This window comes from Arachis stenosperma, chromosome 4 (genome assembly GCF_014773155.1).
Source record: "Arachis stenosperma cultivar V10309 chromosome 4, arast.V10309.gnm1.PFL2, whole genome shotgun sequence".
Lineage (NCBI taxonomy): Eukaryota > Viridiplantae > Streptophyta > Magnoliopsida > Fabales > Fabaceae > Arachis > Arachis stenosperma.
Window position 1 is genome coordinate 141,864,636 of NC_080380.1, and position 26,396 is coordinate 141,891,031.

At 30.0% G+C, this 26,396-nt stretch overlaps 3 protein-coding genes across 3 annotated transcripts; 1 reads left to right on the forward strand and 2 right to left on the reverse strand.

Annotated features, from left to right (window-relative positions):
- Positions 1-211: 211 nt before the first annotated feature.
- LOC130973540 (formin-like protein 1) lies at positions 212-4,948 on the forward strand. The gene is made up of 4 exons (XM_057898122.1): positions 212-2,664; positions 2,816-3,015; positions 3,548-3,792; positions 3,968-4,948. Exons 1-4 carry the CDS (start codon positions 266-268, stop codon positions 4,787-4,789), a joined length of 3,666 nt encoding a protein of 1,221 aa, XP_057754105.1. The 5' UTR covers positions 212-265; the 3' UTR covers positions 4,790-4,948.
- A 13-nt stretch (positions 4,949-4,961) lies between these two features.
- Positions 4,962-8,340, reverse strand: LOC130973541 (acyl-coenzyme A thioesterase 2, chloroplastic). The gene is made up of 5 exons (XM_057898123.1): positions 7,919-8,340; positions 6,978-7,155; positions 5,981-6,447; positions 5,717-5,845; positions 4,962-5,590 (listed from the first exon to the last, which is right to left on the reverse strand). The coding sequence occupies exons 1-5, from the start codon at positions 8,336-8,338 to the stop codon at positions 5,429-5,431; spliced, it is 1,356 nt and encodes a 451-aa protein (XP_057754106.1). The 5' UTR covers positions 8,339-8,340; the 3' UTR covers positions 4,962-5,428.
- Positions 8,341-13,220: 4,880 nt separating this feature from the next.
- LOC130973178 (UDP-glycosyltransferase 74G1-like) lies at positions 13,221-16,313 on the reverse strand. Its single transcript, XM_057897617.1, has 2 exons — positions 15,557-16,313; positions 13,221-14,147 (listed from the first exon to the last, which is right to left on the reverse strand). The coding sequence occupies exons 1-2, from the start codon at positions 16,223-16,225 to the stop codon at positions 13,428-13,430; spliced, it is 1,389 nt and encodes a 462-aa protein (XP_057753600.1). The 5' UTR covers positions 16,226-16,313; the 3' UTR covers positions 13,221-13,427.
- Between the last annotated feature and the right edge of the window lie 10,083 nt (positions 16,314-26,396).

Below are 26,396 nucleotides of genomic sequence, written 5' to 3' on the forward strand. Positions count from 1 at the left end.
AGTGTGTGTGTTTAGAAGAGGAAGGGGGCCCTCCAGCTGCGAATAGTAAAACCACAAAAGGAGCAGCAGAATCTTAGCTGGATACAAACACCCAACCCTCATCTATATTCACTCTCCTTTTTTTTTTCTTCAACACCTCCCATCATTAACAACATTTTCAACCTTTTCACATTCACTCATTTACTATCCTCTTCCCTCTTCTTCCTCTCACTCCCACACTCACTCAAATACAAGAACAAGTGTTAGAACCTTAAAACAACACAAAATGCAGAACCTTTTGTTCTTGATGTTGTTCTTCTTCTTCTTCTGCAATGCTAGTTCTAACAACAGAAGCAGAAGAATCTTGCATGAACCCTTTGTACCATTGGAAGCACACCCACCCACTGAGCCACCAAAGCCACCACCTTCTTCTAACACCACTGCAATCCAAAAGCAAAACCCAAAGCACCCTTCCTCCACTGCAACAGCCACCGCCTCCACCACTACCACCACCACCACCACCACTACCACAACTACACCAAATGATTCACCGTTTTTCCCAAACTACCCTTCACAGCCACCACCACCACCACAATCATTCACAGGCTTTGCTTCCTTCCCAGCTAACATTTCCTCACTCATTCTTCCACATTCTCCAACTCCTACTCACTCCAATTCCAAGCTTCTCCCCGTTGCTCTCTCCGCCGTCGCATGCGCGGTCGTCGCCGCCGCCGTCTCTGCATTTTTCTATCTTCGACGCCGTCGCCGGAACCGTGGCCCCGGAGAGAACAAGGATGTCAGTCCCGACGGTGGTCGCCGGCGGGAAACCGCCACGAAGCACCGGCAGTCTCCTACCGCTGCTGGCTCCGAGTTTCTCTACCTCGGCACCGTCGTCAATTCGCGCCGGATCGAAGGAGGCGGTAGCGGCGGCGGAGATGTCAGAGATAATAGAGGCTCCGTGAGTCGGAAATTGGAGTCGCCGGAGCTCCGGCCACTTCCGCCGCTAGTAAGGCAGATTTCGGCGCCGCCGGTGGTGACGGCAGCGCAAGAAGAGGCGGAGAATGAGGAGGAAGAGGAATCGGAGGTGTTTTACTCGCCGAGAGGTTCGTCGTTAGGAGGGCAAGAGAGCTCCGGTGGAACCGGGTCGGGTTCCCGGCGAGCGTTGTCTGCAATCGCCGGGGATAGTTTCGACGAATTGAGCTCGTGTTCGGTTTCTTCCTCGAATTCTGGGTCCCCGGAGCGGTGTCACTCAATCAGCATCTCCTCGCCGGCACATCTTTCGCCGTCGTTGTCGCCGCCACCACAGCAACAGAAACAAATCGTGACATCGGTTTTGTCACCTACATTATCACCAATGCACAACCAACACATTAATTCTTTATGTTCTTCTTATTCTTCTTCTTCGCTTTGTTCTTCAGCATGTGCAACACCAGAGAGAGGTTTTGTTGAAGAAGAAGAAGAAGATACTCATGGTAATGCTGTTACTGAATCTCCTTTACTTTCGCCACTTTCATTGCCACCTAATAGAGCTCTGGAGGAGAAAACCCTAATTGCAAATTTGGACTCATCTTCTTCATCACCACAAAAGAGGGTCTCGGAAACATACGAAGCTGCATCACCAAGGAATTCTAATGTCTCCAATGGAAGTAGAAACTCTTCCTCATCATCAGCATCAGCAAGGGTTTCTAATGGTTCCAATGGAAGTAGAAAATCTTTGTCACGATCAGCATCGTTAGATAGGGTTTTGAAGACTAGTGAATTTGCATCATTGGCCTCGTCTAGGATTTCTAGTTCTTCCAATGCAAGCAGAAAATCTAAATCATCATCATCACAAGAGAGGATCTCGGAGACTAATGAAGTTGAAACTGCAACTGCAATTGCATCTGCATTACCATTGACATCACCTCCAAGGCTATCTAATGTTTCTTCCAATGGAAGTGCAAAGTTTATGGCATCATCACCATTGTCTTCGGCTTTCTCTCTGCCTTCTTCTCCGGAGAAGGCAAGGAGTCATAACGGTTTTGATCAGTCTCCGAGAATGTCCAGTGTCTCAGACCAGTTTAGGCAACCGGGTTTGTCTTCAGTGCCATTGTCACCATCTCTGCTTTCATCACCAGAGACAGAAAGAGGGTTTAATTTCAGTAGCAGTTTCAATTCAACTGAATCAGCATCAGTTGCTAATAGTGCTTCACAGAGGAAGCATTGGGAGATACCTGCATTGTCAGCAACAACAAAAAATCCATTTGGTCGATCAGGATCCATTGGTAGTGTTTTGGATCAAATTGTAGCTGTTCCGGTTACTCATCCACCACCTGTGCCTCCTCCGAGGAAACAATGGGCGATACCCAGTATCACAACACCACTTGCTCCGCCTCCTCCGCCACCTCCTCCTCCACCTGCAGCTACACTGCAGCAGCGGCAGCGGAAGCAGTGGGAGGTGCCATCTCCCACAACACCTGTTGGTCAATCTGTATCGAGGCCACCAGAGTTGAGACCTCCTTCCAGGCCTTTTGTGTTGCAGAACACAACATTGGTTTCCCCTATTGATCTGACCCCAAGTTCTCAGGGTTCGGCTGAAGCTGAAGAGGCTGCGAAGCCAAAGTTGAAACCCTTGCACTGGGACAAAGTAAGGTCAAGCTCTGATCGTGAAATGGTGTGGGATCAGTTGAAGTCAAGCTCTTTCAAGTGAGATCTTTGGTTCTGTCATGTTTATAAAACTTGTTGATATCTCTGCATTTTTTTGTGGCTTATGAATGGCACTTGGTTGTGAACAATTCATATCGATTAGGTGCAATTAGCTTATTGGATTATGTCAACTGAATTGGGTTTGTTGCAGATTGAATGAGGAAATGATTGAAACATTGTTTGTAGCAAACATGCCAAACTCGAAACCAATGGATTCTACTTCATGCACAGTTCGTCCCCATTCAAGCCAGGAGGAGAAAGTACTTGATCCTAAAAAGTCCCAAAACATTGCAATCTTGCTGAGAGCACTTAATGTCACTATAGAAGAAGTGTGTGAAGCACTTTTAGAAGGTATTTTTATCATTCCTGTTGATGTACTTTTCTTTTGCAATGGAATGAACTTACACACGATTTATGAGAGCTAGGAAAGTTATTCCTCCGATGTATGATTATAAGTAAATATGTGAAATGATAAATATTCATCATTCTTAAGTATTATACAACTTGATGCTAGTATACAACTTTGTTCAGTTGACCTTCTGCTATGTTTTACCATAATTTCTTTGGACATATTCCTTCTTTCCTATACTTACTGAAGTCAGAGATTTGTACAGTATTGTCTAAGATATCAATTTGATTTAGGGAAAACAGAAGATCTTAACTCTAGTTATATCCAATTTCCATGTCAACTTATGTTATATGAACATTTTCCTTCAAGTGAGTCTTAAAGTTTTATTCCAACTTCCCAATTTGAGGAAGATGTTAGCATGTATTTAGTTAAACTGAAATCGGATGAAAAAGTTAGAGCTTGACACTTCTTTTAAGCTTAATAGTTGAATCGTATCTTTGTGCCTTATAATCAAGTCAATTTACCTTTCTACAGGTAGTGCTGATACACTTGGAGCAGAACTACTTGAAAGCTTGTTAAAAATGGCTCCGAGTAAGGAAGAAGAGCGTAAATTGAAGGAATACAATGATGACTCACCAACCAAGCTTGGTCCAGCTGAGAAATTCTTGAAGGCATTGCTTGATGTACCTTTTGCATTTAAAAGGGTGGAAGCAATGCTTTACATAGTCAATTTTGACTCTGAAGTCGAGTATCTTAGGAAATCCTTTCAAGCTCTAGAGGTATTGTGTTATTTTCTCATTTTATTCATCTCTACTTTTAGCGATATTTTTGATGGTGTCAAGGTAAATTATAGATGTTCAATGAGATTTTGTTTTTGAAATTCTGTTCGTGAATTTGAAATTAAATATTTGATTGAAACTCATAGGAAGTTTTTTTATTGTGCTGCTTCTGTAGGCTGCCTGTGAAGAGCTGCGAAGTAGTAGAATGTTCTTGAAGCTTCTCGAGGCTGTGCTTAAAACTGGGAACCGCATGAATGTGGGGACAGACCGAGGTGATGCGCAGGCCTTTAAACTTGACACACTTCTCAAGCTGGCCGATGTCAAAGGTGCAGATGGAAAAACGACGCTACTGCACTTTGTCGTCCAAGAGATCATAAGAACTGAAGGTGCTCGTCTCTCCAGTACTAACCAAACCCCAAACTCTTCCTTGGCCGAAGATGTTGCGTTCCGGAGGCTTGGCCTGCAAGTAGTATCTAGTCTGAGTTCAGAGCTAGCAAGTGTCAAGAAGGCTGCTACCATGGATTCTGAGGTTCTCAGCAATGATGCCGCCAAGCTCTCCAAAGGGATTGCAAACATTGCAGAGGTTGTACAATTGAACGAAAAAGCTGGGTCAAATGAGAAGTTTACAGAATCAATGAACAAGTTCATTAGAATGGCTGAGGAAGAAATTCTGAAGATTCAAGCCCAAGAAAGTGTTGCTATGACCCTTGTGAAGGAAATCACAGAGTATTTTCATGGTGACTTGGCAAAGGAAGAAGCTCATCCATTCAGAATCTTCATGGTTGTAAGAGACTTTCTTGCAGTTCTTGACCGTGTATGCAGAGAAGTTGGTATGATAAATGAGAGAACCATGGTTAGTTCAGCACATAGATTCCCTGTACCAGTTAACCCAATGCTTCCACAACCAGTTAACCCAATGCTTTCACAACCCCTTCCTGGATTGCATGGAAGCAGACAGAATAGTGACTCTTCAGATGATGATACTCCATCATCTTAGTTAATGTGAGTTCTTGGGCTTTGTATGTTCTTGCCCAAAATGTTGCAATTTTTTTCTAGTTAAAATTGTAAAAACATCACTGTACAAGATTTGAGGGTTTTCCTTTATTGGGGTGAAAATCCCTATATGGATAGGATATGTATGATAAGGTTGTTGTAAGCATGTATAGAGCTTTTAGGTAAGTTATAACACTTTGCAACTGAAATTACCGTAGGATTTTATCTTTTAATAACTATACACTGCCGGAAAGTTCATCTGAATTACAACACACTAAAATACAGATAGTAATATTTACTTAATTTACTATTTGCTGCTAGCACAACTCATAAATTCAAACGCTTCTTCACAAGCTTTCATATTACTGCCACCATGCATGATGCATGTGAAGACACCAAACCTGGGAAATGCATAATGTGTAAGTTAGATACCTTCAGATTCAACTTCATCTAAGCACCAATTGTTCTCTACCAAGCCCAATGATGCTGGAACCTCAAGGCAAAGTACCACCCTCAAGGATTGAAGGGCATGATTATTATATATAAGAGCTAATAATTGAACTTTAGCAGGTTACATTTAGGGGAATATATTTCTTAGTATATGCATGCATTGCCCTCTACCAGCTACTTGCTGTTTCTCTTCTTATGTTCTGAAGTACTCATTCAAGTTGTCAGCATCTATGCGCTCTAATATTCGGCGAGCTTCTTCCTCTGTTGCTGGCACCACATTTCTAAGTTTAAATCCGTTTTTCATTGCCTTTGCTTCAGGGCGTACTGTGAAAGTGAAATGGAAAGTGTTTGATACCTGCATTTACACAATGACGAACACAGAAGGTTTTAACAATCTGATAACTTGGAAGTGGCAAGAACGAAAGAGCATCTGAGCAATGATTATTGATTGTACTATGTGCAGGATAGTGATGAAACTAACCTCACTAGATCGCAGCTCTGGTCTTGTGACATGAGCTACAACTTCGACATTGATAAGCGGCTGATCCGGATCATGAACTTCGGTGTAGAGAACACACGACTTGAGACGCAAGAAATCCCCTACGTCAACCTGTGCAACATTTTCTTTTCTTTAAGACACATGATATAGACCAATTTATTATATCAAGCATATGATATTTTTTTATAGTTTTTCCTTTTCTTTTCCCCGGAGAGAGAAAAGGGGGGGGGGGGGGGGGATACTCACTGGTCTGAGGAAATCAACATGGTCAACTTCAAGAAAGCAAGGAACTAATCCAGCAAAGGCATACGCTGTTGAGAAAGCCAACTCAAATGCACGATGCATCAAGAAACCTCCGAATATTCGACCATGGATGTTCCTTTGCTGTGGCTGGCATATTAAAGCATTCTCAAGGCTGGTATCCCTCAGAAGAATGCTGTCTCGATCAGCTAAGGCTGGCATGTCACAGAAAATTCTTCCCTCAGCCAGCAAGGCCTGAAGTCTATTTGCTTCCCCATTCTCAAAGTCCCTTTTCTCCCCTCCTCTTTTCCTCTTCTTCAGATTATTTCTTGCTTCAGCTTGCTCATAAAGAAGTTTTTCGTGTTCTGTTTCAGGCGAGAGACGATTAACCGGAGCAGCCTTCCCGGTTATTGAGTCTCGAGCAACAAATATGAAGTTGGCTGTCAGTGCTACTGAGTCTGAGGCACTGCCATCTACACATATTTTGATAGTGCATAAGTTGACTGTGATTTAGAGTGTGTTTGTTTCAACTTCTAAAATAAGTTATTTTACCAACAAAAACCTTCTATATAATTGAAAAAGCTGAAAACTATTTTTTCTTTAGAAATTACAATTTTCAGCTTCTACAAAAAGGTTGGAAACTGATTTCTTTTTAAATTTTATCCTATATGTGAAAACTGGTTTATTTAGTAACAGTTATTTTGTGGAAAAAGGCAAAACAAACACACCCTTAATATGAAAAAGAAAACAATGAGAATAAAGGGAAAAAGTGAAAATAAAAAAAAATGAAAATGTGATTACTCTCCACTATAAAGATTTGTAGGACACCACCAGAAATTATTGTTGTTTGCAAGAGAATCACATTTGTTTTTTAAGGTTTATGCAAATCATGAAGGCTGTCATGAGAAGCAACAGGAGATTGAGAAGCTAAGTTTAATTTGGACACCTTCAATTACTCAAATTGTCAAGGATTAATCTGTGATCCCTACAATTAAAGATGTACCTTCTTTGCATTGAGTAACCTCCAGTTGAATCTCTATTGAGGACCTCCCAACCCATATAACAGAACCAACTATTTTAAGATCATTGTCAACACTAATTGGCCTCTTTAACACAATCTTGTCAACAGATGCAGTGACAACTATAAGTGGCCTTGTTGTGCTAGCTTCATCAGAACAGTGCTATTCCACAAACAAATAGAACTCATTAAAATTGACAGTGAATACAATTTAATTAAAATAACAGAAGAGTGCTAGTGTACCACACCAAGCTCATTGCAAGAAAACCGAAAAATATTCAGTACTTTTCCCATTGTTAAATTTATTGAATTTAAGAATCAAACTACATTTGACCTACTACACAACAAATCACTAACCACAAAAATGAAAATAATCAAAGTACAACCAAAATTCCAAGTCCAAGAACATCATCGTATCCATCCTCAATTGATCAAATAATCTTATTACAAGGACAACCCAAATTATCATTCCGAAAACACTAAAAGAATTGCTGAGTAATCGAAACAAAAAGTTCTAAGAAATCATGGTAGTCACCAGACAAAATGAAGTGGTATGATGTACTTATTCATGGAATAAGCAAAACTTATGAGATTATGTCACTGCATTCTGAAAATTAAATTGTGGCAAAGTTTCAATCTTTCTAGCTAGCGAAATGGTTATCATCAAAGTAGAACTTAGTTTGATTTTCAGCCCCTCACCATTTACCCTCTAAAGTCTAAACTTCACCTTAAAACCACATTACAACCCAAAATTACATTGCTTCTCCAATTTACCCGAATTTCTGGTTCTGAATTCTCTCTAATACTTGAAATTCCTAGTAAAAAGTATGTTCCAATTGAAGCAACACCCACATAACAAATCCCTAAAAAACCTTCAAAAATCAAAACTTTCTTATTGAAATGTGATCATAATTCAGAATTCATACCTTGACAGAAATGGTTCCAGCTAAGGCATCAAGATCCTCTAACAACTTTCCAATCCTGACCTCATTCCAAGGGTCCCTATACTGCTCTCTGAGGACGAAATCGGAGGAGAAATTGTAGATGATGCTGGTCCTGCTCTGCGACGGTTTCTTAGTGAGCAACGCACCCTGCGGCGGCGCGTCCCTAGGTGGGTCGAGAAGCCTCTCGAAGATCTTGGTCCTTGCTTCCCAGAGTGCGGTGGTGACCGGAGAATGGTACATACCGGGCCATAATGCGATGGGTTTGCGGTCGGCGGCGGTGGAGGGAGGAGTGGTGTTGTTGTTGTCAAAAGGGGCGGTGGTGAAAACAGGGATTGTTCCATTAACGGGGATTGTGATGTAGGTGTTGGTGTTATTGGAAGAAGGAGAATTGTTCAAGTCCATTGTGTTCTCAAGTTTCTTCTTCTTTTCTTCTTTCACAAATCTATATATACTCCTTTTACTTTGACTTTGACTTTGACTTTTCACTTATTCTTTATGTTGGTTTACCTAATCAGCCAACGGTGTTGGCAGTAACGGTTTCATTGCGGAATGAAATATGAATACAATATTGAGGTTAATAATTGTTAAATAATTTGATAAAATTATTATTTAATAATTTTTAATTATTAATTTTATATAAAAATAATTGTATGTGATTTTTTATTATAATATAATCCAATATTAAAGTTAATTAAAATTTTGATATTAAGATTTTAAATAAATATTAATAGTTAATTAGTTCATGAAAGATGAATTTTTTTTTAAATTTGTTCATAAATGATTTATTAACTAAATTAATTTTTTAAATTACAAATTAATCATATTTAATTATTTATTGTCAATAATTAATGATATGAAATATTAATTAACAACAATAACAATACTTAATATATCATATATATATTTATTAAAATCTATTATTTTAGTCTATTTTTTTAACTACATCAATCTTAATCTCAATATAATTTTAGGACTAAACTAATAAATTTTTATAAATATATCTGATCAATATTAAATTAAATATGTTAGATGTCATATATAATGTTAGTAACATTTTACATAATAAATTATTGATAATAATTATTAATAGAATGACAAAAGAACAAATGTAATTAATTTATAATCTTTGAGGATAAAATTTTTTAAAAATTAATTTAAAAAATAACATATCTTTTAAGAATTAATTTAATTATTAACCTTTTTTAATAAGTTATAAATTTTTAAAAAATGTATCATTAAACATTTCATCTTTTATATGTTTAATTATTTTTCTAATTAAATGTTTATGAATTGTATCGAAATAATACGTACTTCACTGTATTTAACAGTAAACATATTATTGTAAACTAAATTTAGTTTTATACACCGTCAATATAAAAATAATTTTATATGTGTATCTAAATATATAATATCATATTAATAAAAATAACTATTTTTAATATTTATTTAAATAAACGGATAAAATTAGATGACCATATAAAATCGTTTTATACTATATATCAAAATAAAAAACTTATAAATTTTATAGAATTTAATTTTAATACACTGTTAGTGTAAAATAGTTTTATATTTGTATCTAATCATATAATGACACATTAATAAAAAGAATTTTTTTTACATTATTTACGTGAATGATTATCCAAAAAATTAGATATAATTGTACGATTATATAAAATATTTTAAACTATTATAATATTAAAATTAAGCTCAATTATATATGCCTTAAAAAATATGACTTAAAAAATCTATTATATATTACTAATTTTACAACTAAAATCTATCATATGTCACTTTTTCATTGCAATTGAAATTAAATCTTTCATTTCAAAATTAAAGAGTTCTTTCCTTCTTTCTTTTCCTTTCTCTATCTCTCGTTCTTTTACCTACTAAATCCCTTTTATATATCATTATCAATAACTAATTATAAATTTGATAATCAAATGTGTAACATAACATTCTCTAGTTACATTAAAATTACAATTTATTCGGTTGCTCGTTGGGAAGGTGAATCGGATGGAAGATGAGTCGTAAGCAACGGGTTGGAAGGAGGGGAATCTAGACTTGGGTGCAAGCTCCACGAGAGGAAGTGTTGTCCTGATCATCAGCAGATCGGCAGGTGAGGGCCACCTGCAAGGACATTTCGATGCTAAAGTAAATGTCTGTACAATGCGACAGCTAATTAGGGCAAGAGTGATGTATCTCTGAGGAGGGGTAGGTCCCTCCCTATTTATACTCTGTACTCGGGTGGGCCCTTTCTCTTGAGCCCGTCTGCATTGAAGCTTCTGTCAACTATCCAGGTCTTCTCAGTAGGGTGTGAGGTGACACGCGGAGTCATCTTTGCATGCGGATCAAATACTCGTTGGATGGATGGTCCGTAAGTAATTCCTGACCTTTATTGGACCGGGCCAAAACATAATTAAAATATTGAAATTGAAATATAACTATAATATATATATTATATATTATTAATTAATTTAATAACCAAAATATGTCACGTAACATTCTCTTATTAAAATTGAAAAAAATATTTTCTTCCAAAATTTATAATTTTCTTCTTGCATTCTCTTATCTACTACTCTCTCTTTTTTCTATTTTTCTTTATTCTTCTCCCTCTATATATAATGTATAATTTATATTTTATATTTTATATTAGTAATTTGACAAATTAAAATATGTCACCAGATATTTTCATTACAATTAAAATAATTTTTTTTCCAAAATTAACAAACTTTCTCTTTTATTCTTCTTCTTTATCTTTTTCTCTTTTTTCTCTCATTCTTTATTTTTTTCTACCTTTCTATTCTATAAAAAATAAAATTAACAAAATAATATAATTCAAATAAAAATTATTATTATTATTATTATTATTATTATTATTATTATTATTATTATTATTATTATTATTATTATTATTATTATAGTTTTTATTTAGTTTTAATTTTTTTACCGCTTATCTTTCTAATATATATTTTCATTTTTCTTCCTTCAAATATTTATTACATATAATTTGGAGAAAATACTAATATTGTGATTAAAAGTTAGAATCAAGATTTAATTGTATAAAAAAATTAATTTTGAATTAATTTTATAACTAACAATATAAATATCTTTATATTGATATCTAATTATATTTTTATATATATATAGAGAAAAAATATTATTTTTAAATAGCAAGCATAAAAATTAATTATTTTTATTTGTGAAATAGACTTAACACATAATCAAATATAAAAGTATACATGTTAAATTTTTTTAAATTTTAGATAACGAATGTTAAAATTAATTATTAGTAAAAAATTAAAATTTTCACATAAAAATAATAACTAAAAATATTATTATTTATTTTTTTATCTACGGAGACTTAGTCTTCTTAATCGACGAGAATTTTTTTTCCCTACGACTTTTTTATAAAAATAGTTTAATTTTATAAATTTTTTGTGACATAATCTATAAAGTCAGGACAAAACCGACATAATTTTAAAAGATTTATATTCGCATAATATTATTATGGATAAAAATACTAATTTATAAATAAAAAACGTGACTTCCTAAACTAATTTTTGGATTAGATTAAAATTGTCCCAAAGATAGAAGCAAGAGGTAGGAACGCCGGTCTAACTAACCACTCGATGGGATTACGGGACAATATTGAACTGAGTTTTTAATTAGTTGTTAGTTTTGTCATACTACTTCTTAACTTGTTATTACATGGTACTATAGTATAGGGTGTACATAGATTGGATAAAGTCGGATTTGATATGATTTAGATTTGGTCTGAAATATATATCAAGTCTATTTATTAGATTTGAATTCGACTTTACACTCGATGAAACCAATATACTTTTGGGCTACAATTATACCGGATAAAAATTAAGCCGTTAACATTACATTATGTTGATACCTTCTTGTAAATTAACATGTAAAAATAATCAAATTTTCAATACTTCATCCATTATTTAACATGGTAAAATTTATTTAAAAAAATATAACAAGAACTAACCCTTCTTCAAAATTAAAGCATAACCACAATCAATACTAAAACATAACCATAATCAATACTAATATTGTCTAATAATACCAAATATTTAAATCAATACAAATAATACAATATTATGCATTAGTCTAAAATTTTATGCATTTTAAATATAAAATATTAACTTATAGTCTTATAATGACTAATAACATAAAATATTAAGGTTTACAATACTTAAATTTCACATAAGAATAGTCATGATCCATCACTAATAACACAAAATATTAATTGTGTATGATGACCGGGCTACCGAGTCGACTTCGAATGACTCGAGCTATGGCCCAAACCCAACCCAAAATAATGTCTGAGTCTATTTTTGAAGCCCTTACCCAATACTAAACCCGATAAAATTATACCAAATTAATCTCAAAAGTGTTGAGAACCGGATTGGACCTTCGACCGCGCCGGGTCATGTGCACCCCTACTATGGTAGGCCTAGGCTGTTCTATACACGTGAGGTTTTTCTTTCTTTTTTTTTATCCGGACCAGGATACACGTGAGATGAGATGTGTTATTTTTTTTTAATAAAAAAATTTTATTGATTAGAAACTGAAAATTAAGAATACAAAAATATATTATTTCAACTCAAATTATAAGCTAAACCTGCAACGTTAAGCAATAAAATAATTAATTATATAACATTTTTGAAAAAAAAAAAAAACCTACATATCACATTGCTAATCTTTGAATTTATAGTCACTCTCAAGGTCCTGTTCCTACTGTATATATAGCAGTGTTTGTCTATTTTCCGTTCAACATTACATTGCTACTATATGGTTCATGTACATAGAACTTTAATATCGAACTAACCCATGACAAAGACCCTAAAACTTGTAAGATTTCGAAAAATTCCAAAAGAAGTTCTATTCACAGTTTCACACAATATCCCAAGGGGAAAAAAATAGCCAACAACCCAATATGAAATTTCTGCCTTTTAACACACATATCAAACCTCTATTAGTATTTAGTAACCAATTTAGATTAGTCCAATACTCAGCTTAAGTAAGATTGAGGTTTGAATCCCGCTTTATACATAATATGCAAAACCTTAGTCTAATGCACCCGACTCCTAGATCAAGTAGTCTAATGGTTATGTCGCTAGAGATGGAGGTGTTGGGTTAAGAGAAAGGGAGAACAAGATGAATTGAAGGGTGACAGGAAAGGGGGAAGGCCTCGGAAGGGCCTAAAAGGACTACATTGAAAGAAAACTAATCTATCTTAATTCTATTTTTTGTGTAGTTTTATATGTCAAGAATGGAAAAAGTCCACGAAAAATAACAAATTTATTCCAAAACAACAACCTTATTTGATCCAAAAACATAGAAAAACATGCAAGTATTTTTCTTACAACATACAAGATGGCTTGGCGAAAGCGAATTAAGTCAAATCTGATGTAATCTAAGTTTTTATTTTGTCTAATCAAAAACAAAGAAAGGAACAAACAAAGGCATATGAGACTTACAGAGAAAATAAGCTATTTACAAATTCAATAACATTTTTATGGGAGCTTCCACCCTCACTAGCAGCTCTTGTCATCAAAGTTCTCCACTCAATGGCATTTCTCTTTATCTCTTCCCCTTTCTCACTTTCCATCATTTCCTTTATACAATTGTTCAAATCTTCTCTTCTCACAATCCGCTTCTCATCAATTGGAACTCTAGTTCCCACTTTCCAAACATCTTCAATATACTTTGCATTTGTACTTTGATCTGCCCATTTTGGAATTGCAATGGTTGGAACTCCTAAGCTCAAAGCTTCCAATACAGAATTCCAACCACAATGTGTCACAAAACATGCTATAGCCTCATGTGCTAGAACCTTCAATTGGGAGCACCATGTTACTATCAAACCCTTTTCTGATTTCTTTACAAAGTCTTTTGGTAATTTAGTCTCTTCAGAAGCTCTAACCACCCACAAGAAGTACCTATCACTATTTCTCAAACCATAAGCTATTTCTCTCAATTGTTCCTCATCAAAAGGAACCATGCTCCCAAATGACACATAAATAACTGACCCTTTTGGTTTATCTGCTAGCCATTCTATACAATAATCTTCACTTTTGAATTGTGCAACATCATATTCTTCATCTTCTTTGACTCTCTTATCCAAGAACTTAGATGGGATATTTGGTCCTATGGTTCTATACTTTGGCCAAATCTTTGTTGTCCAATCAACAACCTAAAACCAAACACATGCCAAAATTGAAAATTTATAGAAACAAAACTAGCAAATAAGAAAATATCTATCTTTTTTAATTTAATTAATTAATTTTCTTGCTAATAATAAAGAATAACTTCATTTTATAGTATAATTTATAAAATGCACTAGTTCTCTCTCTCTTACTCTCTCTATATCTCTTTTATCATTAACAGGACAGTTAATCAATTTCTTATCATCAATAATGAAATATCAAATTAAACAACATTTTATTAATCAAGTACTAATTTTACTTTTCTAAATTTTTCACTATATGCTATGCTGAAACAGTAAAACAAGATCCTAGATAGATGATGCCTATGTTAAAACATTTTAGACTAAATGTTCATGGTGGGTTCTTTAAATTCACGGGATTCATCAATTTCATTTCTTAAGGTCCAATTGCACTACAGTAGTCCTTTAAATTGAGCTTTGGATGTTATAGTCATTCCTAACTAGACTTTTTTCCAGCACTGAATCAGCAAACACAGTGATAATGTGGCACTCTCTTACCATGTTGAACCGGTGTGAAACGACCATGTTTCTGTTTGACGCCAAACGAAGGCCGAAACAATGTCACTTTGACTTTTGTGGCATCTAAAACGGTTTCTACATGTCGTTTTGGCCTTCTTTAGACACTAAACAAAAACACAGGCATTTCACACCAGTCCTGCATGGTAAGAAAGTGTCACATCATCACTAGGAATCGGATTGGATTGGATATGACCAATATTTCGATCCAATTTGCATTAAAATTATTAGATCAGATCCAATATCTGGAGTTTTTTAAGTTTAAATCCGATTCGATCCAATCGAATCGGATATATCCGCAAAACATAAAAATATTTTTAAGAGCTTATTTTTATTAAAGAATATCAATAAAATTAATTTTTTCTATTTTTTTAAATATGTTTACTCTTAAAATAATATTAAACATATTTTTTTAAATAATAAATTAAAATAATATAACATATATGATAATTATTAATTAAAATAAAACATAAAAAAATATTTACTTGTTTATTTTTTTATTTTTGTGGATACGCGGATACTTACACAAAATCCGCAATCCGATCGTATTAGTGTGCGGATCGAATCACAGTAAATATGCAGATCAAATCCAATCCATAAACACCCTTAATCATCACTATGTTTGCTGAGTTAGTATCAAAAAAGGATTCATGAATTATTATGGTGTCCGAAGCTCAATACGAAGGATCGGACCATTATAATGTAAGTAAATCTAAGGGATCAAATTAATGAAAATCTTGAATCTTAGGACCACTACAAGGAATTAGTCAAACATTTTAGTATACAAAACTAAATTCTTGTATAAATATTCAGATGGATCGAATATATGAGATATATACACACAACTTCTTAGCTCTTACCTCCTTATCAAGCTCATAGATTGCATTGCAGAAAACCCAATCAGCTTTGTCCAAGTTGGAGAATTGACCCTTTAGCATCTCAAGCACAGGTCCATCTTCTTCATATGTCAAGAAGAAAGAAGGCAAGTCCCCAAGTTGAAGTTTAGGCATAGAAGGAAGTGAAACCTCATCCTCAATTACAGGAACCTTAATCTTTCCCAAATGAACATGATAGAATATGCTATTCACAGCCATACTATGAGTGAAATAAGAAGCACCAACTATGCCAAATCTTTTGGCAACATCTAGTGCCCATGATAGAAATGAATTATAGATTATACAATCTACAGGGTTTCCTAATTTAGCAAGCTTCTCTAGAAGATCAACGAGACTTTGTGGACCAACTTGCCAAAAACGTTGTATATAGGCATTGTAGCTTCCACCAGCTTCTTGAATACCACCATTGTCACACCCATCAGAGATTGATTCAAGTGATATAGAAGGAGGCAAGTTATTGTTACTATTATTGTGCAAGTTCTTGATGAAGAAACGTGTGGTGGCTAAGGTTACTTTGACTCCTTCATGTACCAAGAGCTTGGAGAATTGAAGCATGGGGTTTATGTGACCTTGAAATGGATATGATAAGACCAAACAATGGGGTGGTTTTCTGGCTATACTTTTCTCACCCATTTTTCTTTGAAGAGCTTCTTCAGGGTAGGTGGGGGTTTGATGGCAAATTGGGATTTGGGAAATATTGAAGTATCAAAGTGAGTATGTGCATGTGTAAACTAAGAAAATATAAGTTGTTTAATTAATTTATTAAATTCTTAAGGAGAATCATTGAATAAGTGAGCATTCGTTTTAAAGTTAAAAATTATATTTTTAAAAATTATATTTTTTTAAAAAATTATATTAAAAATATTATATTTCTGTATTGTAAAAGCCACAAACTTTCTAAGCCACCTTAACTTACCAAGCTATTTTCCTAACAAAAAGACAAAATACCCGTGTTGTAAAAAAAAAATTAAGTATCAAAATTTGTTACAGGTATCAAATTTTATTTTTTCACAAAAAATTTGGACAATGGCATTTTGACACCAACAAAAATTAGATACCATCTAAAAAATATTTGAACCTCACAATTACACCTAAAAGTAACTCAATTTTAAATAAACTTCTCAACAATATTAATTTTTTTTTTTCGGTATCCTGTAAGAAAAAAAAAACCTATTTAAAGAATCAAGTACCAACTTATATATAGAGAAGGGTCCAACATGAATAAGTTTCCTTTCCTTGTGCGTTGTGCCTATCCAAACCGCCAACCTGTAGACCACCATAACTTGTGGAGCTGCTTCCCCGACATAACATAAAATAGTATACGTGTTGCGAACAAAATTACGTTATGAATATCTCTATAAATTTAAATTTGTACCGTATAAAATATATATATATATATATATATATATATATATATATATATATATATTCTTGAGAATAAATAAATAATTTTTAAAATATCACCTAATCTATCTATTCTATTATATAAAAATCGGATGTCTGCACTTAATGATAAAGCTGACGTGGCATGTTTCGGAGAGTGTTTCTCAATTTAATTATTTTAACTCATTCAATACAATTTATTGCACTGAATTAATTATATTAACTAATTGATTTGATTAGATATTTAAATATTTCTTTTTTTAATATAATTTATTATAATTTATATTACTTAATTAATTATACTACATTAATTATAATTCGTTATATTAGTGAATTAGTCTTTTCATTTATAAAGTCTAAAATAAAAAAAATAAATTGTTATTTATTATAATTAAATTTATTTATATGCTATATATGAATTAACGTATATTCGATTCTATTATATAAAAATCGAATTTCTACACTTAATGATGGAGCTGACGTGGCATGCTTCTGAGAGTGCTTCTCGATTTATTTCTTTTAATTCATTAAATACAATTTATTATGAGATTAATTATATCAACTAATTGATTTGATTAGATATTTAAATATTACATAATAATTATAATTTATATCAATTTATTTTAATAATATTTCCTAATTTATTTCTTTTAATATTCTGGTAGTATTTTTTAATTTATTAAATCAAATTAGATATAAATTATGTATATTAATTAATTGATTTGATTAAATTATTAATAATTAAAATAATAAATTTATAAATAAAATAAGCAATTGAGATATTTTTAACTAATAATTAAATCAAATTAAATTATATGTATTAAGTCAAATTCAAATCATGTAAATTAAATACTAAACTAAAATATGATAATTTCTTGCTTATTCAAATTAAATGCAACAAATACAAATTAATTTTGTTAGATAATGATGATTTTCTGGTCTTCTATATATAGACCCCAAACAAAATGATAAGAATCATCATTTTTATCGCTCTTGCTATTTTAACTCTTATTTTCTTCTTTTTTTTTTATGTAAAATTTCTTTTATGAATAAATAAGAAGGTATGGATAAATAGTATTTCGTTGATTGTTTGTTTATAACTCGAAAATGTCTTAATTTAGGCATTACCGTTGCTAATGGAATTGGATGACAATGTGCTCGGCAAACTTGCAGCTTAAGAAATCAGGTCATGTGTTTAAGGTGCACCGATGCAAACTTTTGGAGCTGCTGACTGCCGCTGAATTCATCGTATAACTGGAGCAAATTATGATATAGTGAAAAAATGTTTATGCATGCATGCTATTCTTCTTTATATATGTATCCCTCTATTTTTACAATTCACATATTTATATATTAGATTCTTTTTGACATTATTTAAATTTAATATTTTTTTCTATTTTTATGCTTCTAATTATTTTTTGTCTTAATATTTTGTTCTCATCAATTTCTATATTTTATTTTAGGTTAACTTTGTGGTTCAAATATAATCATTTATGTTATTATTGAATGTTATGAAATTGACCTGATATTAACAATAAATAATTCGAAAAAGGTATTTTTTGGAACAATTCTCCTAAATTTAAATTGTTACGTTAAACAGATGATAATAAATATTTTTGTATTAAATCTATTATAAAAGAAACTTATAGAAATGTTATGTTATATGATATAATTTGATTATATATTTTTTATCTTCAATCTAAATTATTTGAATTGGCATACCATTTATTTTTAAATTAATTAAATATCTAAATATCTTACAATTTAATATAATTTAATTTATATAAATACATGACTTTTAATATTTATGTAATAAATTTTAGAGATATTTTTGCAAGTTATAATCTTTTATCTGTATATTTAACTTTTAATAATATTTTTTATTTATTAATATATTATTTCTATTATTTGAGTATCAATAATGCGTTAGAAATATTTTATTGTATAAGTTACTTCGAGAAAAAAAATGATGAAATTTTATTTATAAAAATTTAAACTTGAGTGTTTACTATGATTAAGCTCAAATTTTAATTTATTTTTTATATTATATAAATATTAAATTCTTTGATTAAACACTTATTTGTTTATGATAGGATATTATATATAATTTTTATATTGGCAATTAAATTTCAATTGCTACATAAAAATAATATATTTTAGGTAATTGTATATTTTTTGTTATTTTAAAAATCATTATATATTTTTAAAATTATTTAATTATGTTTATTCTTTTAAAAGGATTACTATTATTAGAGAACAACGAATGTTTATAATAGTTTAAAATTGAAAAAAATACAAAATACAAAATATTAATATTCTGAATTTTTGAAATATAAATCTTAAAATAAATATATATGATTATGATTAATGGTTATAATTGGAGTTTTTATTTTATTCTAATTTTTTTAAGAACATATTTGCCTTATTTAAGTTTTATTTTTGTATTGATTGCTTTTTTTTATAAAATATCAATTAAAATTTATACCTTGAATAAAATAGTTACGTATCTAAAAAAATGAACAAAAAAATATTTTTATTTTTACTAAAAATTTATGTCGCTTTAGCTTTTTTTCTATATCACATCTTATATTTTTACTATATTTATAAGAGAGTTTTTATTCAAATTAAGAAAATTTTATTTTTAGTTTTTTTTTCTTTTAGTTTTAAATATTATTTATTAATATAATAAAAATTAAAAATAACAATAATTACTCACATAATTAAAATAGATATCCTAATATATACATGATCCGATCCTATGTATACCAAGAATTATTATATATAATAAATAATTATTTATTTTTTATAATTACTATTTATAAAATTTATTACATAATTTTCTCATCTTAATATCAATATTTAATGAATATAAGATACAAAATATTATTTATATTATTTAACATACAAAACAAATATCTTAAGTCATCATGTAGAATAAGAAGTATAATAGTGCAAATACTTACTTACTTATTTATTCTATTTATTTATTTTATTATATAAATATTGAGTTTCTGCACTTACTGATGAAGCTGTCGTAGCATGCTCCAGAGAGTGTTTCTCGATTTAATTATTTTAACTCATTAAATACAATTTATTACAATGACTTAATTATACTAACTAATTGATTTGATTGGATATTTAAATATTAATATAATTTATTAAAATTTATATTACTTAATTAATTAGACTATGTTAATTATTGTAATTCATTATATCAGTAAATTGGTTTTTTTATTTATGAAATCTAAAATAAAATAAATAATTTATTATTTATTCTAATTAAATTCATTAAATTGGATGACGCATAACAACGCACACGACGACAGAGCAGACACGACAACAGTAGTAATTGGACAGGTGGAATAACGGCGACGAGATGAAAGTTGCGTATTCTTCTCTATTGCATTCGAAAGTAAGTCAAGCAATATTCTACTCTCCTGGAGTTTTGGGAGTGAGATCATAGAATTGAGGGCAAGAAAAGTTAGGTGGCTATTTGGTTTTTCAAGGCTTTCTTTTTTTTTTTCATATTTCTAAATACCTAAGAGAGCACCGTATTAAAGATTATATATCCTTCATTTCTTTCTTTTTTTTAGATGTAGATGAATATAAAATATATTAAAAATTATCTACGAGAAAATTAAATTAAGTTAGACAAATATATTATTATTATTATTATTGAATAAATTAAAAAAATTAATTAAAAAACATCGTTATTCTTCAATTTAACTCTACCTATTATACAAAATCTCTATTTCTATTATTTATTTCTCATTATATCTAGATTATAACTTATTAATAATTATAGATAAAAAATTTTATTAATTGCATTTTAAGTTTTTAATTATATGTCATAACTAATTTTTTTTTATCTAAAGTTAATGTAAAATATAAAAAAAATTCACATCAAGTTATCTAGACTCTAGAGTCATTAATAAGTTTTTTGACCAATAAGATGTCATTAAATTTATCTATTCTATTATATAAAAATCAAATTTTTGTACTTAATGATGAACTTGACGTAGCATGCTTCTGAGAATGTTTTCCGATTTATTTATTTTTACTCATTAACTATAAGTTATTACGATAAATTAACTATATCAACTAATTAATTTGATTAAATATTTAAATAATATATAATTTATTGTAATTCATATCAATTTGATTTGGTAGTATTTTCTAATTTATTTATTTTAATATTCTGTTAGTATTTTTAATTTATTTTTTTAAATTTATTAACCCAAATTTATTGTGTTACTAATTAATTAATTTGATTAATTTATTAGTCATTAAAATAATAAATCTATGAATAAAATAGGCAATTGAGATACTTTCAACTAATAATTAAATCAAATCAAATCAAATCATATATATTGAGTTAAATTCAAATCATGTGAATTATGGACCAAATTAAAATAAAATAATTTTTTACTTATTCAATACACTTTTTGTATTTAAAAATAAATTATTGTCTACTTCAATATATGAAATTTTTATGAATTTTTTATTGCGCAATTCACTTTAACACAAATAAATTAATTTATAAAAATTTAAACTTGAACGCTTGCTATGATTAAACTCAAACTTTAATTTATTTTGTCATATTATTATATAAATTAAATTCTTCGATTAAACACTTATTTGATTATGAAATGATATTATATTACTTTATATTGACAATTAAATTTCAGTTATTACACAAATATTATATTTTAGGTAATTGCATGTATATTTTTTTGTTATGTTAAAAATTATTATAAAAGTATTGTCATTATTGGAGAGTAACTAATGTTTGTGATAGTATAAAATTAAAAAATAAAATACAAAATATTAATATACTATGTTTTCGAAGTATAAATCTTGAAGTAAATATATATAATTATAATTAATGATCATAATTAAAAGTATTTATTTTATTTCAATTTGTTCAGAACATATTTATCTTAAATTTTATTCCTTTATTAATTAGTATTTTTTTACATTTAATTATTATTAATTTATATAAATCAAAATGTATAACTTAAAAAGATAGATACGTGTCTAAAAAATGAAAAAAATATTTTTTTGTTAGTAAAAATTTTATGACGCTTTAGTTTTTTTTTGGCATCATATTTTACATTTTTACCATAAATTAGAGGTAAATTATTAAATATAAATTAGATTTATTATTTATTATCCTAATTCGAATTCATTAAATTCGATTTAAATGGAGACAACTAGGTAACATTATTGCCTAAATTCGATTCAGGTAATTTTAGAATGATTTTGATTTATCAACGTAAATTAGCCTAATATGTGATATTAGTTATTGTTATATATATAAAAAATGTGACATATTTATGCATTATTTAGATTAGAAGAATTTGTAGAGAAATAACATGCTGGGGAAGAAAATGGATGAAAAAATCAAATTTTCATTATTTGGTTCAACAAAAAAATTGAATGAAAAACATAAAAGTGTATATGAAGCTCACGTAAATTTTTTCTCTTCAAAGTTGCGAAAAAAACAGATTCAAAAATGTAAACATGGATAAAAATACAGAGTTAACATTTGAAATATAATTTATATATAATATATAAAAATATTAATATAATTTTCTCTATTATAATTTTTTCTCTTCTTACTTTTCCTTCCATTCAAGCAAAAGAAAATTTTTCCTCTATTTTCTTTTCATTCATTTTTTTTCATCTAAACAGCACAAAAAAAATATACTTTTCTTTCCATTTTCTTTCCTCTTGTTTTTTTTTTTATCTTATATCCAAACAATAGTTTAGTGTTTATCCATTTATCTTTTATTAATATTATTATAACAAGGATACATGTAACTTTATAAAAATGATATAACCTAAACTTTGATTTCTAAGAATTTATTGAGTGGCTAGAATAGCTCCACGTCACGAACCAATAAATGCTAGCAATAAGGATGATCACAAAAACAGCCGAAACGGGTATTTATAGGGATTACTCGCATTTTGGAGCTAGATGGGGACCTCTGAAATCCTCACGACCTGCCATGCGAAAATGAATGGGGACTAGGGGTGGCAAACGGGTCGAAATATGTCGAACTGGTCGTATAACCTGCCAAAAAATGCGGGTTGGGCTGAAAATTTATGGCCACCAAACTTAAAAATCCCGCCTACCCTGCACCGCCTAATCCACGGGATTTGGCGGGTTTCGGCGGGGCGGGGCAGGCTTTTCCGCTGGACCAAACTTTTATTTTGGTAGAGCCATTTTTTTACAAATTTCTATGATGTTATTGATCTACAAAATGATGAAGATGATAATTGAAGAAGTTTTAAGTTATATTTTAGATAATATTTATTTTGCTTTGGACAATGCTGGTTTTATTATTTTGTTTCAAAAAAAATATTTATAATTATATTTATTACACATTTATAATTATAAAGACGTTAATGTACATGAATTTAAAAATTATAATTTTTTATGTTTTTAGAAATTATAAATTTATTGGGGGGGGGGGGGGAATTCAGGACCGTCTTACTAGGTGGGGCGGGCTTTTGGCGAGACAGGGCGGACTTTCCCATTTGCCACTCCTAATAGGGGAACGGACATAAGTACCTGCCCCATGAAACTTATTAAATATACGCAAATATAAAATTATTAATTTATCCTAATTTATATATACGTAAATCCATTTCTTGAATTTAATAATCATAATTTCTGCCTCCAATTCGAATTTTTTCTTTCTCTTCCAGACTCATTCTCAGCCTTGATCCTCTCTCTCTCTAACTCACTTTCTCTACCTCTCATCAAGTCTGTCACTATGTCGTTCAGTATCGTCTTAAAAAATTATGTTATGTTGTTATGTTGGATTATTTTTTTATGTTTTCTCCTTTTGAAATGTTATTTTTCATAACGAATATGTTATAAATTGTGTTGAATTATATTGAATTGATTATTTTATGATTTATTATATTATGTCTTTTTGTGTTAATTTTTTTAAAAATTTTCAAAGAATATTCGTAGATACCCGAAGAGATCTACGTTCTCTAAGGGGTAATTAAACAGGAACTTGCAATGACAGAGAAAGAACGGGGACATTTTTTTTAAATAGGAATGAGGGATGGAAAGTGGGTTTCTCACGCTCCCCTGAGTCTTCATTACCATGTTAATTTATTTTTCAATAGAATAAATTATATATTGAATAACAAAAGTTGCTATCGGTTTCTTTTCACACTAACTAATACTCAACGATGGTGTTTCGATACACCATATTACCAAAAAATATTAATCGATCTAATAACTTTTGTAATGACATAAGTTTATGAATTTGAAAATTTAAAAATTATTTCATAAAATGTGAAGTTTTAACAAGTAATAATGTTGATCATATTATTTTGATTTCAAGAATGAATACGATAGCAATAAATAAAATTGTCCCAAATAAATTGCAACAAAGACAAAAATTCATAAGTACTTTTATTAATGAAAAATTAATCTATTTTAAAGACAAATACAATTTTTTTTCTATGGATTTCCTAACTTGCCAAGTCGAGAATTAATCCACCACATATTGATGCTCTATTTATTAAGGGTATGTCGCTAACTAATGGATTGTGATACACACAAGGCAAGATTCAAACTCCAAATACTTGCTTAAGCGGGCAAATGAGATGACCATTCAATAAATTTAAATTGATTAAAATAAATATTAATTATTTTTAATATTTTTAAGTTGTAAAATATTTATAACAATAATTACTATGTATATTTTTTATTTAAATTTAATAAAAAATGTATATAATTTTATGTATTATCCCGTGTAGGACACGGGAACATACACTAGTATATCTATAAAAGTGTCATTAACATGTATGTGATATTTATAGTAAGTTTCTTTTTCGATTTTTTGTTGACTTATTGTATGTAAAAAAGAAAACTTATTAAACAATATACTTCAATTAAAAAATATATATAAATATTGATTGAGCAAAATTAAGTACGATAAAACCATTCTAATGTCTTAAAATTTTGTTATAATAATAATGAATTGACACGACAAGTGCGTGAGACATTTTGGTTTAATTATAACCAAAACAATAGTAGAAACATTAGTGGCAGCGAGTAGGAATGAAGATGGAAAAATTTTGTTGAGTAGAATACACTGAATTGGGGATTCTATCGCGTATAATTGTACATAATTTAGTTGAAATAGGTTTGATATGCTCTAAAATATGAGAAGGATATTCTCTAGAGTATCATATACTAATATCTTGGGAATATTTTTTATTATAATTTTTTTTTAAAAATAATTTTTTTTAAAAAGTTAATCCAACTTTATATTTTAAAATCCAACTTTTCATTTTGTATAAGTTTGCCGCATCCGTTGGTGAACTTTTTCAAATTTCTATGCTCCTCAGCCATCTACTTCTGTTATTTTAATTTAGAAAAAATATATATTCTTCAACTGTTTTCATATTTTTAATTTGAAAAAAATATATATTATAATCAAAATTTTTAATTTTTAAGAAAAATTAATTTGGTTTAATTTAGATAGAAAAATAAAAAAATTAAAAAATTAAGATGTTGAGAAACATTTTTTTACTATATTATTGTTAAATACAGCTTGTTGCTATGTATTTTATATACTCCTATATATTCTTAGATATTATAATAATAATTATTATTGTCAATTTTTAATTTTTTTTCTCACCTAATCTAATATTTATAGAGATAGCTAGTAAAATTTGCGGTAAAATGCTACGAACCTTATAAAAATAATAAAATTTGCCTGAATGCGACGAACTTAGCTAAAATTCTAAAAAATGTATATTCCAAAATTTAAGATAATTTTTTTATTTTACTATAGAAAAAAGTCCTAATATCTTGAATTCGGATGTATTTGTTATAAGACATATACGAAGTATACCAAAATCTTGCGTGTTTTATTTTATTTTATTTTATTTTGGTGAACGCGTGTTTTATTTTCTGTCAAGACAACGACTCTATTTTTGGTCATGAACAAGACAACAGCTTTATTTTTCCTGAATCGGAGGTGGTTGACACAATTACCTCTACAAGTAGCCCATTTGTGTGTCATAATGGGCCTTTCAGTTTGCTAAATGCTTATGTTTGTCATGATCCCCCAAAAAATGAGACACTGCAAGAATGTTTAAAGAATAAATGACCAGTTCCAAAAAAAAAAATAAATAAATAAATAATTATTTGTACTCATGAAAAATAAAAATGTCGACATATGTACCCACATTAAATTGAAATTAAACTTGTATTCACATAAGATACTCTCAATGTGACAAAAATACCCTTTTTTGGAGGGTTAGAGTGACACGTAGGGTATTTTTATCACACGGAAAGTATCTTGCGTGGATACAAGTTTAGTTTTGATTTAATGTGAGTAGATATGTCAATGTTTTCATCTTTTATGGATACAAATAGTCATTT